The 14478-nt window shown below is 44.1% G+C and overlaps 2 protein-coding genes across 4 annotated transcripts in view; one reads left to right on the plus strand and one right to left on the minus strand.

Annotated features, from left to right (window-relative positions):
• Positions 1-4934, minus strand: part of KIF3A (kinesin family member 3A) — a 71290-nt gene extending 66356 nt beyond the window's left edge. For all 3 annotated transcript variants that reach the window (XM_088023260.1, XM_028103635.2, XM_088023259.1), the window contains exons 1-2: positions 4852-4934; positions 1645-1918 (exon numbers count right to left, since the gene is read on the minus strand). In XM_088023260.1, the coding sequence (XP_087879386.1) occupies positions 1645-1918; positions 4852-4857 (280 nt within the window). In that variant the 5' untranslated portion in view covers positions 4858-4934. The remainder of the gene's footprint in view (positions 1-1644; positions 1919-4851) is intronic.
• Positions 4935-10600: 5666 nt separating this feature from the next.
• On the plus strand, positions 10601-13901 carry CCNI2 (cyclin I family member 2). The gene is given in 6 exon segments (XM_088023158.1): positions 10601-10816; positions 11182-11331; positions 11827-11901; positions 13611-13778; positions 13781-13828; positions 13830-13901. Coding segments are annotated over 6 exon segments (729 nt in total).
• The last annotated feature ends 577 nt before the right edge of the window (positions 13902-14478 follow it).

Below are 14478 nucleotides of genomic sequence, written 5' to 3' on the forward strand. Positions count from 1 at the left end.
TTTATGTGAAAATGCAAAGGATCCAGAAAAGCCAAAACAATTTTGAAAAAGAATAATAAAGCCAGAGAACAGACACTACCTAATTCCAACATATAAACCTACAGTAATAAAAACAGGATAGACATGGAACAGAATAGACAATCCAGAAATAAACCCACGCAACTGTAGGCTGTTGATTTTTGACAAGAGCACCAAGTTTACTCAATAGGGAAAGGATAGTCTTAACGAATGGTGCTGCAACAACTGGATATCCATAGGTCAGAAGGGGGAAAATAAAAGGCAAAGAACTTACACCCTTAATAAAAATTAACTCAAAATGAATCACAGACCAAAATGTAAGACATACAATGTTTACAACTTCTGGATAAAAACATAAGAGAAAATCTTTTTGGTCTTGGGTTCAGCAAATATTTCCTGTCTATGTCAATGAAAGCATGATGATAAAAGAAAAAAAATGATAAACTGGACTTAATCAAAACTCAAAATCTTTTCTCTTCAAAAGACACCATTTAAAAAATGAAAATACAAGCCACATACTGGACGAACATATTTCCAAATCACTTATCTGATCAAAAGATTTGAATCCAGAATGTATAAAAAGCATGACTCAATAATAACATAGGCAATGAAACTGAAAAGAGGGTAAAATATTTTTTTTAAAAGACTTTATTTATTTATTTGATAGAGAGAGACACAGTGAGAGAGGGAACACAAGCAGGGGGAGTGGCAGAGGGAGAAGCAGGCTTCCCACTGAGCAGGGAGCCCGATGCGGGCCTCAATCCCAGGACCCTAGGATCATGACCTGAGCCGAAGGCAGACGCTTAATGACTGAGCCACCCAGGCACCCCAGAGGGTAAAATATTTTAAAAGATATACAAAGGGCTAATACGTATGTGATTAAATGCTCAACACTGTTACAGAAATGTAAGTTAAAACAATAAGATACTATTACAGATCCTCTAGAACGGCTGTCATTAAAAAGACTGACAATCTAAATGTTGGTGAGAATGTGAAGGAACTAAAAGAACCCTCCTAACACACTGGTGGGGAAAAAAATTAATAGTCACCACTTTGGAAAATAGTTTGGCAATTTCTTCAAAAGATAAATATACATTAACCATATGACCCACCAATTCTACTTCTAGGTATCTACCCAAGAGAAACTTTATAACTTATTTACACAAAGAACTTTCTATAAAAGAATGTTCATAGCAGGACTATATATAATTGCCCTAAAATTGGAACAATCCAGATTTTCATTGAAGATCATAAAAGGTGGTATATTCATACAATTCGGCATTAAAAAGGAACAAAGTACTGATACATACAATAACATGGTTGACCCTCAACAACATTATACAACTGAAAGAAAACAGGTTAGAAAGATGAGATAGGGTATGATTTGATTTATATGAAATTTCGAGCAAAGACAGAACTACAGACAAAAGCAGGTCAATGGGTGACTGGAGATGGGACTGCAAAGGGACATGTAGGAACTTTGAGGGGTCATAAAACTGGATTGTGGTGATGGTTTCACAACTGTATGTATTTACTACAACTCATCAAAGTGTACAATTACAATGGATGAATTTATAGGGTATTAATACCTTGATAAAGTTAAGAAACAGTGAACAATATACTCACCATTGTAGCCTTCAAGAACAGAATCAATAATAGGTCTGGCAGTTAAGTTATAAACATCAAGTTGTTTACTCTCTGGTCCAAAAACAGTATCAAAAGTAAATGTCTTTGGAGGTTCGTTGGAAGAATCAGTCTTATGTACAGTAATAGTTCCCCTCATCTCATCCACACTGACAGCCTGTTTATAGCACATTGATTTCTCTCTCTCGTTGAGGGGCCGGCACCTAACAACCACCTTCACATTATCACAGCTTTCAGGCTTCTCTGATTTATTGATCTGGTGGAGAAAATATTCACAAATAATGGAAAGAACATTTACTTTTACCTTCAGCAAATTAAATTTCAAATTTGAAAAAGGCTACTGTGCCATCCCAGTGCCTTGCACATATTAAGCACTCCACAAATATTTGTTAAATGCAATTAAAGATCTTACAGCTCTATAGGAAAGGCTTATTAAATGATATGAAAAGGCAAATAGTTTCTTTTACGATACAAATGAGGAGTAAGAAAGCCTAATTTACATTTATAGTAAATAAATGCTGTTCAAGCAGAAAATGAATCAGTATATTATGGACTGTCTTTCTCCACAAAAGTCCCTGACTTCCTCTGAGTTTCCTGCCTGAAGGAAAATACATGTGAACATGGTTAACAACTTTAATCAAGAATATAGTAGTAGGTCCTGTGTTCCCCTGAGACTTTGAGTTTTATTTTCTACAATGCATCAGTAAAATGTTTCTTACCATGTAACATATGTAGCCTATCTTCTCTATAGAAGACAACATGAAATGAAACGCAGCAAACAAAGTCCAATGGCAGAGAGAAATGTTTTAGTATCCCTCTAACCTTATGAACATCTGCATATGTAAAGTTTCAATTTTTGAAATTTTATGATTAACTATCTATGTTAAAATATAACCCTAAGCAAAGACACCTCTTACATGTGGAATCTAAAAAACAAAACAGAGGAACAAACAAAACAAAAGTCACAGGGAACAGAATGGTGGTTGCCAGAGGGCAGTGGAGTGCAGAGGTAGACAAAATGGGTGAAAGAGATCAAAGGTACAAAATCTCCAGTTATAAAATAAGTCATGTATAAATAATATACAGTATGGTGACTATAGTCAGTAGTACACCGCTGCATATTTGGAAGTTGCTAAAAGAATGTATCTTGAAATTGTTCATCATAAGAAAAAAATGTTGTAACTCAATGGTGATGAATGGTCACTAGACTCACCGTGGGGATTATTTCACAAGGTACACAAATATCAAATCATGTTGTACAGATGAAATTATTGTGTTATATGTCAATTATACTTCAATTAAAAAAATACAATCCTGTCACTGAAGTGAAGTTCAATAGTTTAGCTGAACAGTATCAATACAACACACTTCTCCCCATCTCTGCTTTCACCACCTAAGTCTAGGTCACCATGATCCTACCCTAAACTGGACACCGGCATCTAGTTAGGTTCTCCTACAGTCTGTTCTCTACAGAGCAGTCAGCTTCAACAAAAATTTAATCATGTTGCTCCCTTACTTAAAACCATTGTTTCCCATAGATCTCAGGATAAAAATCACAATCCTTAAGGTGGTCTGTAAGACCTGGCTCTGGCCCATGTCTACTTATCCAGCCTTATTTCCCAAGCTACCCTGCTTGGCTTTCCTAGCCACCGCCCCATTAGCTTTTTTTAAGCCTTTTCTTGTCACCATGCCCTTTCTTACCACAGGCCTTTCCATGTGCTGTTCCTCCTGCCTAGAACATTCCTCACTCTCCCCTTCACTTATTCTCAGGTCTCAGCAAAACAGCCACTTCACTTGGGACGACTTCCCTAACTAGGTCAAATTCTGGTATAGGCCCTGAGAGCACCCTTCTCCCTCCATCATCTACCACCAGTTTCAATTCTGCTTTTGTTCTACCACCAGTTTCAATTCTGCTTTTGTTTGCTCCTTATTTGATTAATGTCTGTCCTATCTGTCTACACCAAAGGTTGCCAACTGGTTATATAAAAAACATTTATCTTTTGTTTGGCTCATAGCACTTAAGAATATTTTTGAATTAGTTGTTAAAATTTTTAAAAAATGGAGAAATTTCGTAAAAATAACAATTTCTATATTCTCTTGAAAAAAGAAAAGATGATCTGACGTCTGTAGGCCAGCATTCCTCCTACATGGGAACACTTCACAATTCACTAGAATCTACTTTCTATTACATGCCACCCATTCGCTTCATGAATAAGCATCTTGTCTCTATCAACATGACTTTCACCTCTGGCCATGAAGGCAAGCTTCTGTCTTCCCAAGTTCAAGAACCTGGCTGGTTTTGCTCAGTATTTTGCCTCCAGTGCCTAACATGTGGTTGATGCCTGATATCAGCTGAATGGGAACCAGTAATTTGAAAGCAACGACACAGAACAAATATTGGGCATTTAATGCTAAATGTCAAGCACTGTCCTTCAATTCCGCTGTGCATTACCTTATTTCATCCTGATAAAATCCCATGAGAAACAGTTTAATTATGTGGGAACTAAGGACCCAGAAAGATTAAATAATTGTCCCAGGTCTCGCAACCAGTAGAAAACCGACCAAAGCCCAAGTGTTCTCCATGACCCTATATGGGACTTAGGACGCCCCCTGTTAAGTGTACGGTAACACTCTGTGAAATCCTACAAGACAAACATACCACCCCCCACCCCCCTCACACACAAAGACACCTACGGGTTACATTCTGCACTGTGAGCTAAAGTACCACGAGAGAAATGACAGCTCGAGTCCAGGGCTGGAGTAAAAGCAAGCAGCTCTCGTTTTGCTACCATCCAAGGGTCGGCTGCGCGGCGTACAGATCCCACCAGGTGCGGAGCATCCAAAGCCGACCCCCTGCGGCCGCTCCCAGACGCCCTACTCAGCTAGCAGGGCTGGGAGCGAGAGCGCATCCTCTGGCGCTGTGCCTTTATGTCAAGCAGCGCAGGCCCTGCGGGATGCAGCACCCGCGAAGGCGGCAGGGCCTGTCCGGGGCCCCTCCCAGGACCGGCTGGAACCTCGCGGGCCACGGAGCCCACCCCCCAGGCTACCCAACCGCTCGGGCCCGCAGAGCCGGACCCTGCCCCGCCCCACCCCGGCCGCCTGCCTGATCGGCGCCTCCATGGCAACGGCCGCGCCCCCGAGCCAGGCCGCTGGGATGAGGAACCCCAGCCACTGAGCGACTCTCCTCACCGGCATCGTGGCTCCCTCCTGTGCCCGGCGGAGGTCCCCGCCCTGGGCGCAGTCCAACGGGACCGGGTTCGCGGGAGAGGTTTGCCAGCGACTGCCGAAACACCGCCTTGGCGCTCTCGAGACTGCGGCTCCTCGGGCGAGAGCAGGCAGTGCGCAAGCGCACTCCGAGCTCGCCCCGCCTCATCCCCGGCCTCACGCTCCCTCGGCCTCCTGAATTACGCCTGCGCCGAGGCTTTCGGAGTCGTCGCCTAGGACGCCAGACTGAGGCCGCGCCTGCGCAATCCTGCCGGTCGGCTGCGCTAGAAATCTGGCCCGCATTGGGGCGGGGATACCTGGCTGCCACCGGTCGGGAGAGGGAGGTTTTCCTAGGTCGCACCGCTAGTCTTCTGGCTCTTGCAGTACTCCAAATACTGAAAACAACCATAGCAAATAAACAAATAAATAAATACATAAACATATAAATACAAGCAATTGTACACCGTGTCCATCTCATTAATGCGCTTGATTGCTGACTTGTTTATAAAACCCGTATCTCTATTACAGATGAAGTTAGGAGGAGCTTTGTCTGTTTTCTCACAAGTATCTCCAGAGCCTAGAATAGGACTTAGAATAGGACCTAGCATAGGACAGGTTTTCACTAATTATTTGTGAAAGAACCAATGATCTATCCTCTTTCCTGTCCGAACCTCTGCTCTGAACACCAACTACTGCGCTTGGATGTGCAATAGACATTTCAAGATTATCATGTCCAAAACTGAAAGGTTGATTCCCGCCCCCACCCACACACACTGTTACTCACTATATTACTGCCCATCCCCACCCCGCCCCACCTCCAAACGTTAAAAAAAAAAAAAGGTGCCTTCTCATACTTCCCTCAGCATAATAAATCTAAACTGAATTCTGACAATTGCTTAGGTCACAGTACAGTCTCTTTCCCTCATACCCAATGCCCAATCTTTCAGTAGAGCTTGTTTCTACCTTTAAAGTAGAACCAGAATCTGACCACTTCTCACTATCACCACCACCTCGCATGTGTATTACCACAATAGCCCAAAACTGGTTTCCTTGAGTGCATCCTTGTCCCCTTTTAGTATGTTTTCAACACAGGAGCCAGAGTGATGGTGTTAAAACATGAATCAGATAGTGTCTTTTCTGTATTCAAAACCTGCCAATGATTACCTATCTCAGAGACTAAAAGTCACAGACCCTCTCCCCATTTCCTACAATCTTCCCTCTTGCTCATTATTCTGTACCAGCTCCGCTTGGCCTTCTTGATTCAACAGACATTCTGGGCACCGTTCCATCTTAGAAGGCAAGGGCTTTTGCACTTGCAGTAGGAGCTAATAAAAACAACTATAAAGCATTTGACTTAGTGTCAGTGTACTGTTCTAAGTGCTTTACTTTCTTTTTTATTATTAATTTAATCCATATAATAGCCTTCTGAAATAGGTACTATTAGTCATTTTACTAGAAAATAGGAACAACTATTTTACAGATAAGAAACCCAGGCTCAGAGCCATTATGTAACTTGTCCAAGGTCAGATATATGGGCAGTGACAAAGCCCAGATCCAAACCCAGGCCCCGGAAAGCTCTCCCCCTACATATCCACCTGACTCCCTCACCCCTTTCAGAATGTCTTTGTTCACACATCACCTTCTCAATGAGCCCTACAATGATCTCTCTACTTAAAATTTCAACTTTTAGCCCCAGTCTTATCTCTTCTCCATATTTCGCATTTCTCCATAGTACTTATCACCATCTAATACACTGTATATATGATACATATATTATGTATATACATATACCCTGTCTTATTGAGATATAATCACACATACAATTCACCAATTTAAATGTAAACTTAAATGGTTTTTATTATATACATAGACCACAACCACAATCAAAACATTTTCATCACCCCAAAAAGAAATTCTATAATCATAGCAGTCACCCCCATTCACCCCCCACCCCCTCCTCTTCAACATCCCAGCCCTAGGCAAACACCAATCAACTTTCTGTCTCTCTTGCCTATTTGAGACATTTCATATAAATTGAAGTATGCAATATGTGGCCTTTTTTGAGTGATTTCTATCACTTAGAGTAATGTTTTCAAGCTTCAACCCTATTGTGGCATATACCAGTAATTCTTTACTTTTAATGGCTGAGTAATATTCCATTGTGTGGATATGCCACATTTTTATACATTTGTCAGTTGACAGACATTTGGGTTGTTTCTACTTCTTGGCCATTATGAGTATTGCTGCTGTGTAGGTTTTTGTGTGAACACGTTTCATATCTCTTGGGTCTAATATGCCTACAAGTGGAATTGCCGGGTCATTCAGTCACTCTAATGTTTAACACTTTGAGGAACTGCTGAGCTGTTTTCTACAGTGGCCACACCACCAGCAATTTTATATTCTCATCAGCAATATATGAGGTTCACAATTCCTCCACATCCTCCCCGACTCTTGTTTTCTTGTCTTTTGACTACAGCCCTCCTACTGGTGTAAAATAGCATCTCATGATGGTTTGGATTTACACTTCCTTGATAACTAATGATGCACCTCTTTCCATGTGCTTATTGACCATTTGAATGTCTTCTTTGGAGAAATGTCCATTCAAATCTTTGCCCATTTTATTTGTCTTTTCATTATTAAGTTGCAAGAGTTCTTTCTAAATCCTAAATACAAGTCTCTTTTCAGAAATACAACACGCATAAATTTTTCTCCCATTCTGTGGGTTGTCTTTTTAATTTCTGGAGCGTGTTCTTTGAAGCTCAAAAGTTTTTAATTTAGATCAAACCCAATTTATGTATTTTTCTTTTTGTTTGTTTGTTTCCTTCATTGTACTTTTGGTACATATCTAACAAACCATTTCCTAACCCAAGGTCATGAAGACTTATTTTTTATCAGAATTTTATAGTTTTAGCTTTTACATTTAGATCTATGATATATTTTGAATTATTTTTGTATATGGTATAAGGATCCAGCCTCATTTTTCTGTTTATGAATATCCTGCTGTCCCATCACCATTTGCTGAAAAGCCTATTCTTTCCACCACTGACCTACTGTGGCACCCTTGTCAAAAATCAATTGATCGTGAATGTGACTGTTGAATCCTAGACTCAATTCAATTCCATTGGTCTAAATGACTAACCTAATGCCAGTACTGTACTATCTTGATTGCTATAGGTTGGTGGTAAGTTTTGAAGTCATATAGTTTGAGGTCTCCATCCTTTTTCTGTTTTTTCAAGATTGTTGTGGCTACTCTGATACCCTTGCATTTCCACTGAAGTTTTGGAAGGACCTTGTAAACTTCCACCAAAGGGCAGCTGGAAACTTAATAGATTATGTTGAATCTACAGATCAATTTGGTAAGTATTGCCATTTTAACAATGTAAGTCTTTTAATCTATGAACATGGAATGTCTTTCCATTTACTTAGGTCTTCTTTAATTTCTTTCAGTGATGTTTTGGAGTTTTCAATGTATAAATGCTGCACTTTTTGTTATATTCTTAAATATTTTATTCTTTTTTATACCACTGAAATGGAGTTATTTTCAGATTGTTCATTGGTATTGTATAAAAATAAAATTGATTTTTTTCTAGTACATTGACCTTGTGCTCTGAACCTTCATGAACTTGTTTATTACTTCTTTTTTTTTTTAAAGATTTTATTTATTTATTTATTTATTTATTTGAGAGAGAGAGCACATGAGACGGGGGAGGGTCAGAGGGAGAAGCAGACTCCCTGCTGAGCAGGGACCAGATCCAGGGACTCCAGGATCATGACCTGAGCCGAAGTCAGTCACTTAACCAACCAAGCCACCCAGGCGCCCTTGTTGATTACTTCTAAGACTTTTTTAGTGGATTCCGCAGGCTCCTGTACATACAAGATCTTTATTTCGTAGCACTTTTGAAAGATAATTTTATTAGATACAGAATTCCAAGTTGATAGTTTTTTTCTCTCAACACTTTAAGTATTTCAATCCACTTTCTTCTTGCTTCCATGATCTCTGAAGAGAAATGCAGTGTAATTCTTTGCTCTTTTATAAAGAAAGTTTCTTTCTCCCACTCAGGCTTCTTTCAAAATTTTTTCTTTATCTTTGGTTTTCTGTAGTTTGAATACAACATGCCTAGGTATCATTTTTGGGCACTTACCCTGCCTGGTGTTCTCTGGGCTTCCTGGTTCTGTGGTTTGGTGTCTGGTATTACCTGGGGAAATTCTCAGTCATTACCACTTGAAATATTTCTTCTGTTCCTTTTCCCCTTTCTTCTCCTTCTGACATTCCCATGTATTTTAATGTAAATTTAATGTAAAGTACATTTTTTAAAAAGATTTTATTTATTTATTTGACAGAGAGAGAGAGAGAGAGAGAGACAGCGAGAGAGGGAACACAAGCAGGGGGAGTGAGAGAAGAAGAAGCATGCTTCCCGCAGAGCAGGGAGCCCAACGCGGGGCTCGATCCCAGGACCCTGGGACCATGACCTGAGCCGAAGGCAGACGCCCAACGACTGAGCCACCCAGGCGCCCCGTAAAGTACGTTTTTAATGAAGTATATCTTAAATAAAGAAAAGTGCAATAATCAGAAATGCACAGCTTGGTCGGTTTTCACAAAGTGAACCCATGTGTGTAATCAGCATCTAAATCAAGAAACGGAACATTACCATCCCCCTAGAAGGTCCCTGCGATCCTTCCCAGTTACCATCCACTGCCCCCTAACGGTAACCATTATCTTAAGTCTTAACGTTATAGATTTTTTTCTTGTTCTTACATTTTATATTAATGGAATCATCCAGTATGACGTCTTTTGTACCTGTCCCTCCACATTCAGTATTATGCTTGTGAGATTCTTTCTTGTTGGGTATAGCATTCGTCCATTCTTTTTCAGTGTGGTGTAGTATGCCATTGTGTGAACACACAACAATTTGTTTATCTCATTCAATTGCTGATGGACTTTCGGGGCTATTACAAATACCACTGCCCTGAACATTATGTAGGTGTCTTTTTGGTGCACATACATGAATTTCTGTTGAGCATATACTTAGAAGGGAAATCGCTGGGATTCTACTCATGTTTATTATCTATCTTTCCTGGCTAGAATGCAAATTCCATGTCTATTTTATTCACTGTCATGTCCTAACACATTGTAGGCCTTCCACTGAATAACTGCTGATCGGGGGAAAAAAAGGTACGCATGAAGGAACTACTTTGCGAGGAAGATATTGTCGCTTTTTAAGGGACGAAGTAACCGAGACTGAGAGCTCAAGTCACCTACAGATCGCACAGAGTCAGAATCCCATCTCATGCTTGTCTGACTGAGGGGCGCTCTTGACGCTTCACTTACCCGGTCCTGTGTGCCCCCAAAAACGTCCTGTGAGGTAAGACGCAGGGTCGGCGGCCGGGTGTCCTTCTCCCGGGCCGGCGTGGTCACCAGCTGCCCCGTCCCGGGTTCGGGACTCCGGTCCCGGGGCGCGGGCTCCGGGCTGGAAAGAAGCTCACAGTGGGCGGGGAGCGCGGGGAGCGGGGATCCCTCGCCCACCTGCGCGCGCTCGGGGCGCCGCGTCCCGAGAGCCAGGGCCGAAGCCCGGCGGGCTGGGCGCGCCAGGGGCAGCTGCGGGCCGGGACTGGGCGGGATCCCGAGAGCCTGCCCCCGCCCCGCTCCCGCGTGGCCCCCCGGCTGCAAGTCCCAGGCGCCGGGTTGTAAAAGGCCGGCTATGGCGGGTCTCACACCCGGGACGCGGCGCCCGCCATGGCTTCGGGAGGGCGGCTCCGCGCGCCGGCCCGGAGAGGACCGCGAGCTGCGGCCCCTGCCCTCTGCGCCGCTCCGGGTCCGCCCGTCGGGCCCGCGCCCTGGCCTGTTCCCTGGGACCGGGGAGGCCCTCTGGACCTGCGCCGGCTGGTCGCCCACCTGCAACTGGCGCTGGGTCGCGAGGCGCGCCTGTGGCGGGGCGGCCAACCCCAGGTAGCGGGCCCAGGGCGGGGGCCTCCCGGGAGCGCGTTCACCCCCTTCCCCGCGCGCGCATGGGACGCGGCCGGGCTCCACCTGCGCCGGCGCCCAGGTGAGCAGCACCCGGGGCGCCGGGACCTGCCCCCGGTGCGGGCGGGGCACGAGGCACGAGGCGGGAATCGCGGGCCGCTCTCGCCGAGGAGGAGGGCCGTCTCGACCCCTGAGCCGCTGGGCAACGGAAAAGCACTTAGGCCCACCGCAGCGTAAGGTGCAGGGACTCCTCACAGCCCCTCCGGTCACCTTCGGCAGACCTGCGCCACGGGCGGACCGAGACTGGCCACCCACGACCTTCCTGGCCCTCCCCTACCCCCTCTTTCTGGCAGGTCGAGATCTGCCACAAGGTCCGGGACCTCGTGTTGTGGCTCCTGGAGCTTAAGAACATTTTTGACTTCTCCCAGGCCTCTTTTAACCTGGCTCTCACTACCTTCGGCCGCCTCCTGGTTTCGTTAAAGGGAGGGAGGCCTATGAGGATGGTAATGGGGTGGGAGAGGAAACCGACCTCTGCTATCCCAGATGCTCAGCTCGCAAACGAAGGGACTTGCTCCAAATGGTAGAACTGTAATAGGAATCTCTTTACATCGCGCTCCCGTGCCTGTCCGGCTCAGTGTGGTGTGGCCTTCTGAGACGACTTGGTGGGGAGAGGACTTACCGTGAGATGAGATAAGGTGTGCTTGTCTGCACCGGCCCGGTGCAACCTGAGGCCAGGATGGGATGTTCCCTGAGATGGTGCTGCATTTCCCATCATTCATTCCTCTAACAAAGAACTATTGACTAGTCCCTTGTGGTTCTGAAATCAGGAGCATATTCACTGGTCAAATCTAAAAATGGCACTAACTTGTGGAGGAATACAATCAATCTCTTTTTGAAAAAAGGAAAAAAAATGTAATTTCCTAAAGAAACCCACCAATGCTTTACCATTTGTCTCTGGCATTTATGTTCTGCTCAAATGTGTTTGTTCCATACTGCAGATAAGAGAGAGAATACTCCAGTGTGCCATGATTACTTCCTTGAGACTTGCTGCCAAAGTTAATGAAGAAGAGGAGGTAGGCGTCCGTGGCAGTCGGCTCTGGGCTGCTTTTGAGGTAGAGGAGTGTAACACGGGAGCACTCAGACTTCCTGAAAAGGCTGTGTCCTTAGGAATGTTGGGCATGTTGGAAAATTCATTAACTTCCCAGGATCTCTGCAGTCCCTTCTTTAGCCTTACTGCACCCCAGACACCCACAAATGGGCACTTAGAACAACTGAATTCTCCTGGTCCAGCAGACCCAGAGGCCTGACCTCCTAGCAGATGGATCTTACCTCCTTGGTTGATGTTCGATGCCGCTTCCCACTAGACAGAAGCCTCTGCTATTGAGCTAGGAGAAAGGCCTCCCAAACCAGGTGGCCTAACGTCCACCCCTAGAAACTACATCTAAGAAATCTGTTTGAGATTTAAGGACTTGTGTGTGTCAATGAAGCTGGCCCTCAGGGACTCTGGGACCCTTCTCTGAGAGGGGCAGGAGGGCCATGCGCTGGGGGTAGAGGAGACACCCCCTTACAAGTGCTTCAGGCTTGCTTGGACTTTGCAGTTTCACTGTGGTTTCTGTTCAGAAGATTCCCTCTGAATGCCCTTCCCAGAACCCCTCCCCCTCCTTCCCTCTCTACAACCTGTCCCCCTTTGGGGATAGTGAAGTCCCTGTCATTTCCACAGGGTCCCCCTTGGCTCAACTCAGAGTCTGAGGGGTCAGAAAAAAAATCGCTTGTGTGTCCAGTTCCAAACCTTCCATAAAAATGCTTTTAACCGGGGTGCCTGGGTGGCTCAGTCGTTGGGCATCTGCCTTCCGCTCAGGTCATGATCCCAGGGTCCTGGGATCGAGCCCCACATCAGGCTCCCCGCTCCCCCTGCTTGTGTTCCCTCTCTGTGTCTCTCTCTGTCAAATAAGTAAAATCTTTAAAAAAAACATGCTTTTAATCCCTGTTCTTTAGAATATAATCTGTGCTCCCCCAAAGTTGCTTCTGTCCAACTAAAAATCAAATGACCCTTGAAAGAAGCATTTGTGGAAGCTATGGTAATACTTTGTTTTCCTAAAAAAGGAGAGTAGTCTTTGAAGCACCTGTACTTGAATGTGTACTCATAGAAAGCCTTACTAGTCCTTCTGGGAAAAAAAGTCATCATTTTTCCAGAAGTGAACTGCCTTAAATCAAGGTTGAAGGAAATGTGGTTGCAGCTATGGTGTTGCCAAAACCATGGGAGGATTTGTGAATGAGCCTGTCTGGTGTAGACCAGGAAGCTCAAAGGCATACTTTTTCTCTCTGGGACAAGTAATCATGGTAGGGATCAGGAACAGGAATGATAGGAACGAAAACCGTTGGGTGAGCTCGTGCAGCTGAATAAGGCAGACCGCACGGCCCCACCCTCAAAATCACCTTTGGTATGAGCTGGCGTGTATTTGGGGATCGAGACCTGTTTGCAGTAGATCACTATATTATACACCTGAAATTAATATAACACTGTATGTTAACTCCCCTGGAATGAAAATAAAAACCTGTTTGCAGAGGGTGAGCGTGTGACACTCACTACATGTTGTCCTAACTACCTGGGGACTTGACATGCTGCCACGACCTGACTCGGTTTTTCCTTCCGAAGCATTTTCTGTGGCAGGTCACCAGAAGACAACTCCACTAGGGTCATGGATTCCCAGTCCCCATGGATAAGAAAACAAGTTACCATAACATGATACAGGGCTTTGGCCTCTTTATTTTCTTTTTACAGTTAATTCCACGCGTAAAAGACTTCTTAAAGCACTATGGCTCTGGCCATACCCCAAATGAGCTGCTGAGGATGGAGCCGGCTATTTTGGACAAACTGCACTGGGACCTCTATATTGCGACGCCGCTGGACTTCTTGACCATAGTAAGTACGAGGGGTTGGCAGAGTCTACCCTAGACTCATTTGTACCTTTGGAACAGCTGTTCACAACGTAGGATGGCCAAGCACAGGCGGGCACACGCCCTTGCGCATGCACCACGGGGAGGTGACCCACAAGGCTCACGACATACGTAAGAGTGAAAATGTATCTTAAATCCAACACAGTTCCACCAGACTCCCACTTCTAAAAGACATTAAATTAACTTTATAAAGATTTTTAGACGGCACTATTGTGGTGAGTTTCTCTTTTAAATACACACTGCAAAAATATTTAGCTTTCCATTCTATGAATACTGTACATAAAAAGCTGTCTGCTTTTGCTACACTTTACACACATTCACTTAGCTGTCTTTATTCACCTACACACAATCCTTATTGAGGCTTTAGACCATATTGATCTGGCACTTAAAAAATGTCGTATTAGTTGGTGTTTTTTTAGTTCGGGAATGATGGTCATCCTTAAGGATATGATTCTGTTAGTAAGGCAAAATTATGCAATGTGGAAATGTCATGGGGGGTTTTGGTCTGTTAGGAGGCATGAAGATTAAATCACTAAGGGCTGTTTCATTATGGAAACTGGCCACTGTTGCCAAGTTGCAGTTTCTTCTCATGTCAAACAGATGCAAGTCACTTTCCTGCTACCTTAATCTTGAATAGTATGCTTCTGTTTTTCAGCATGGGAACATTGTCATCTAGGTACTTTAAGCTCATA

This window comes from Eumetopias jubatus, unplaced genomic scaffold, assembly GCF_037043125.1.
Source record: "Eumetopias jubatus isolate StellerSeaLion01/CBP00866 unplaced genomic scaffold, mEumJub1_p1.0 scaffold_5, whole genome shotgun sequence".
Lineage (NCBI taxonomy): Eukaryota > Metazoa > Chordata > Mammalia > Carnivora > Otariidae > Eumetopias > Eumetopias jubatus.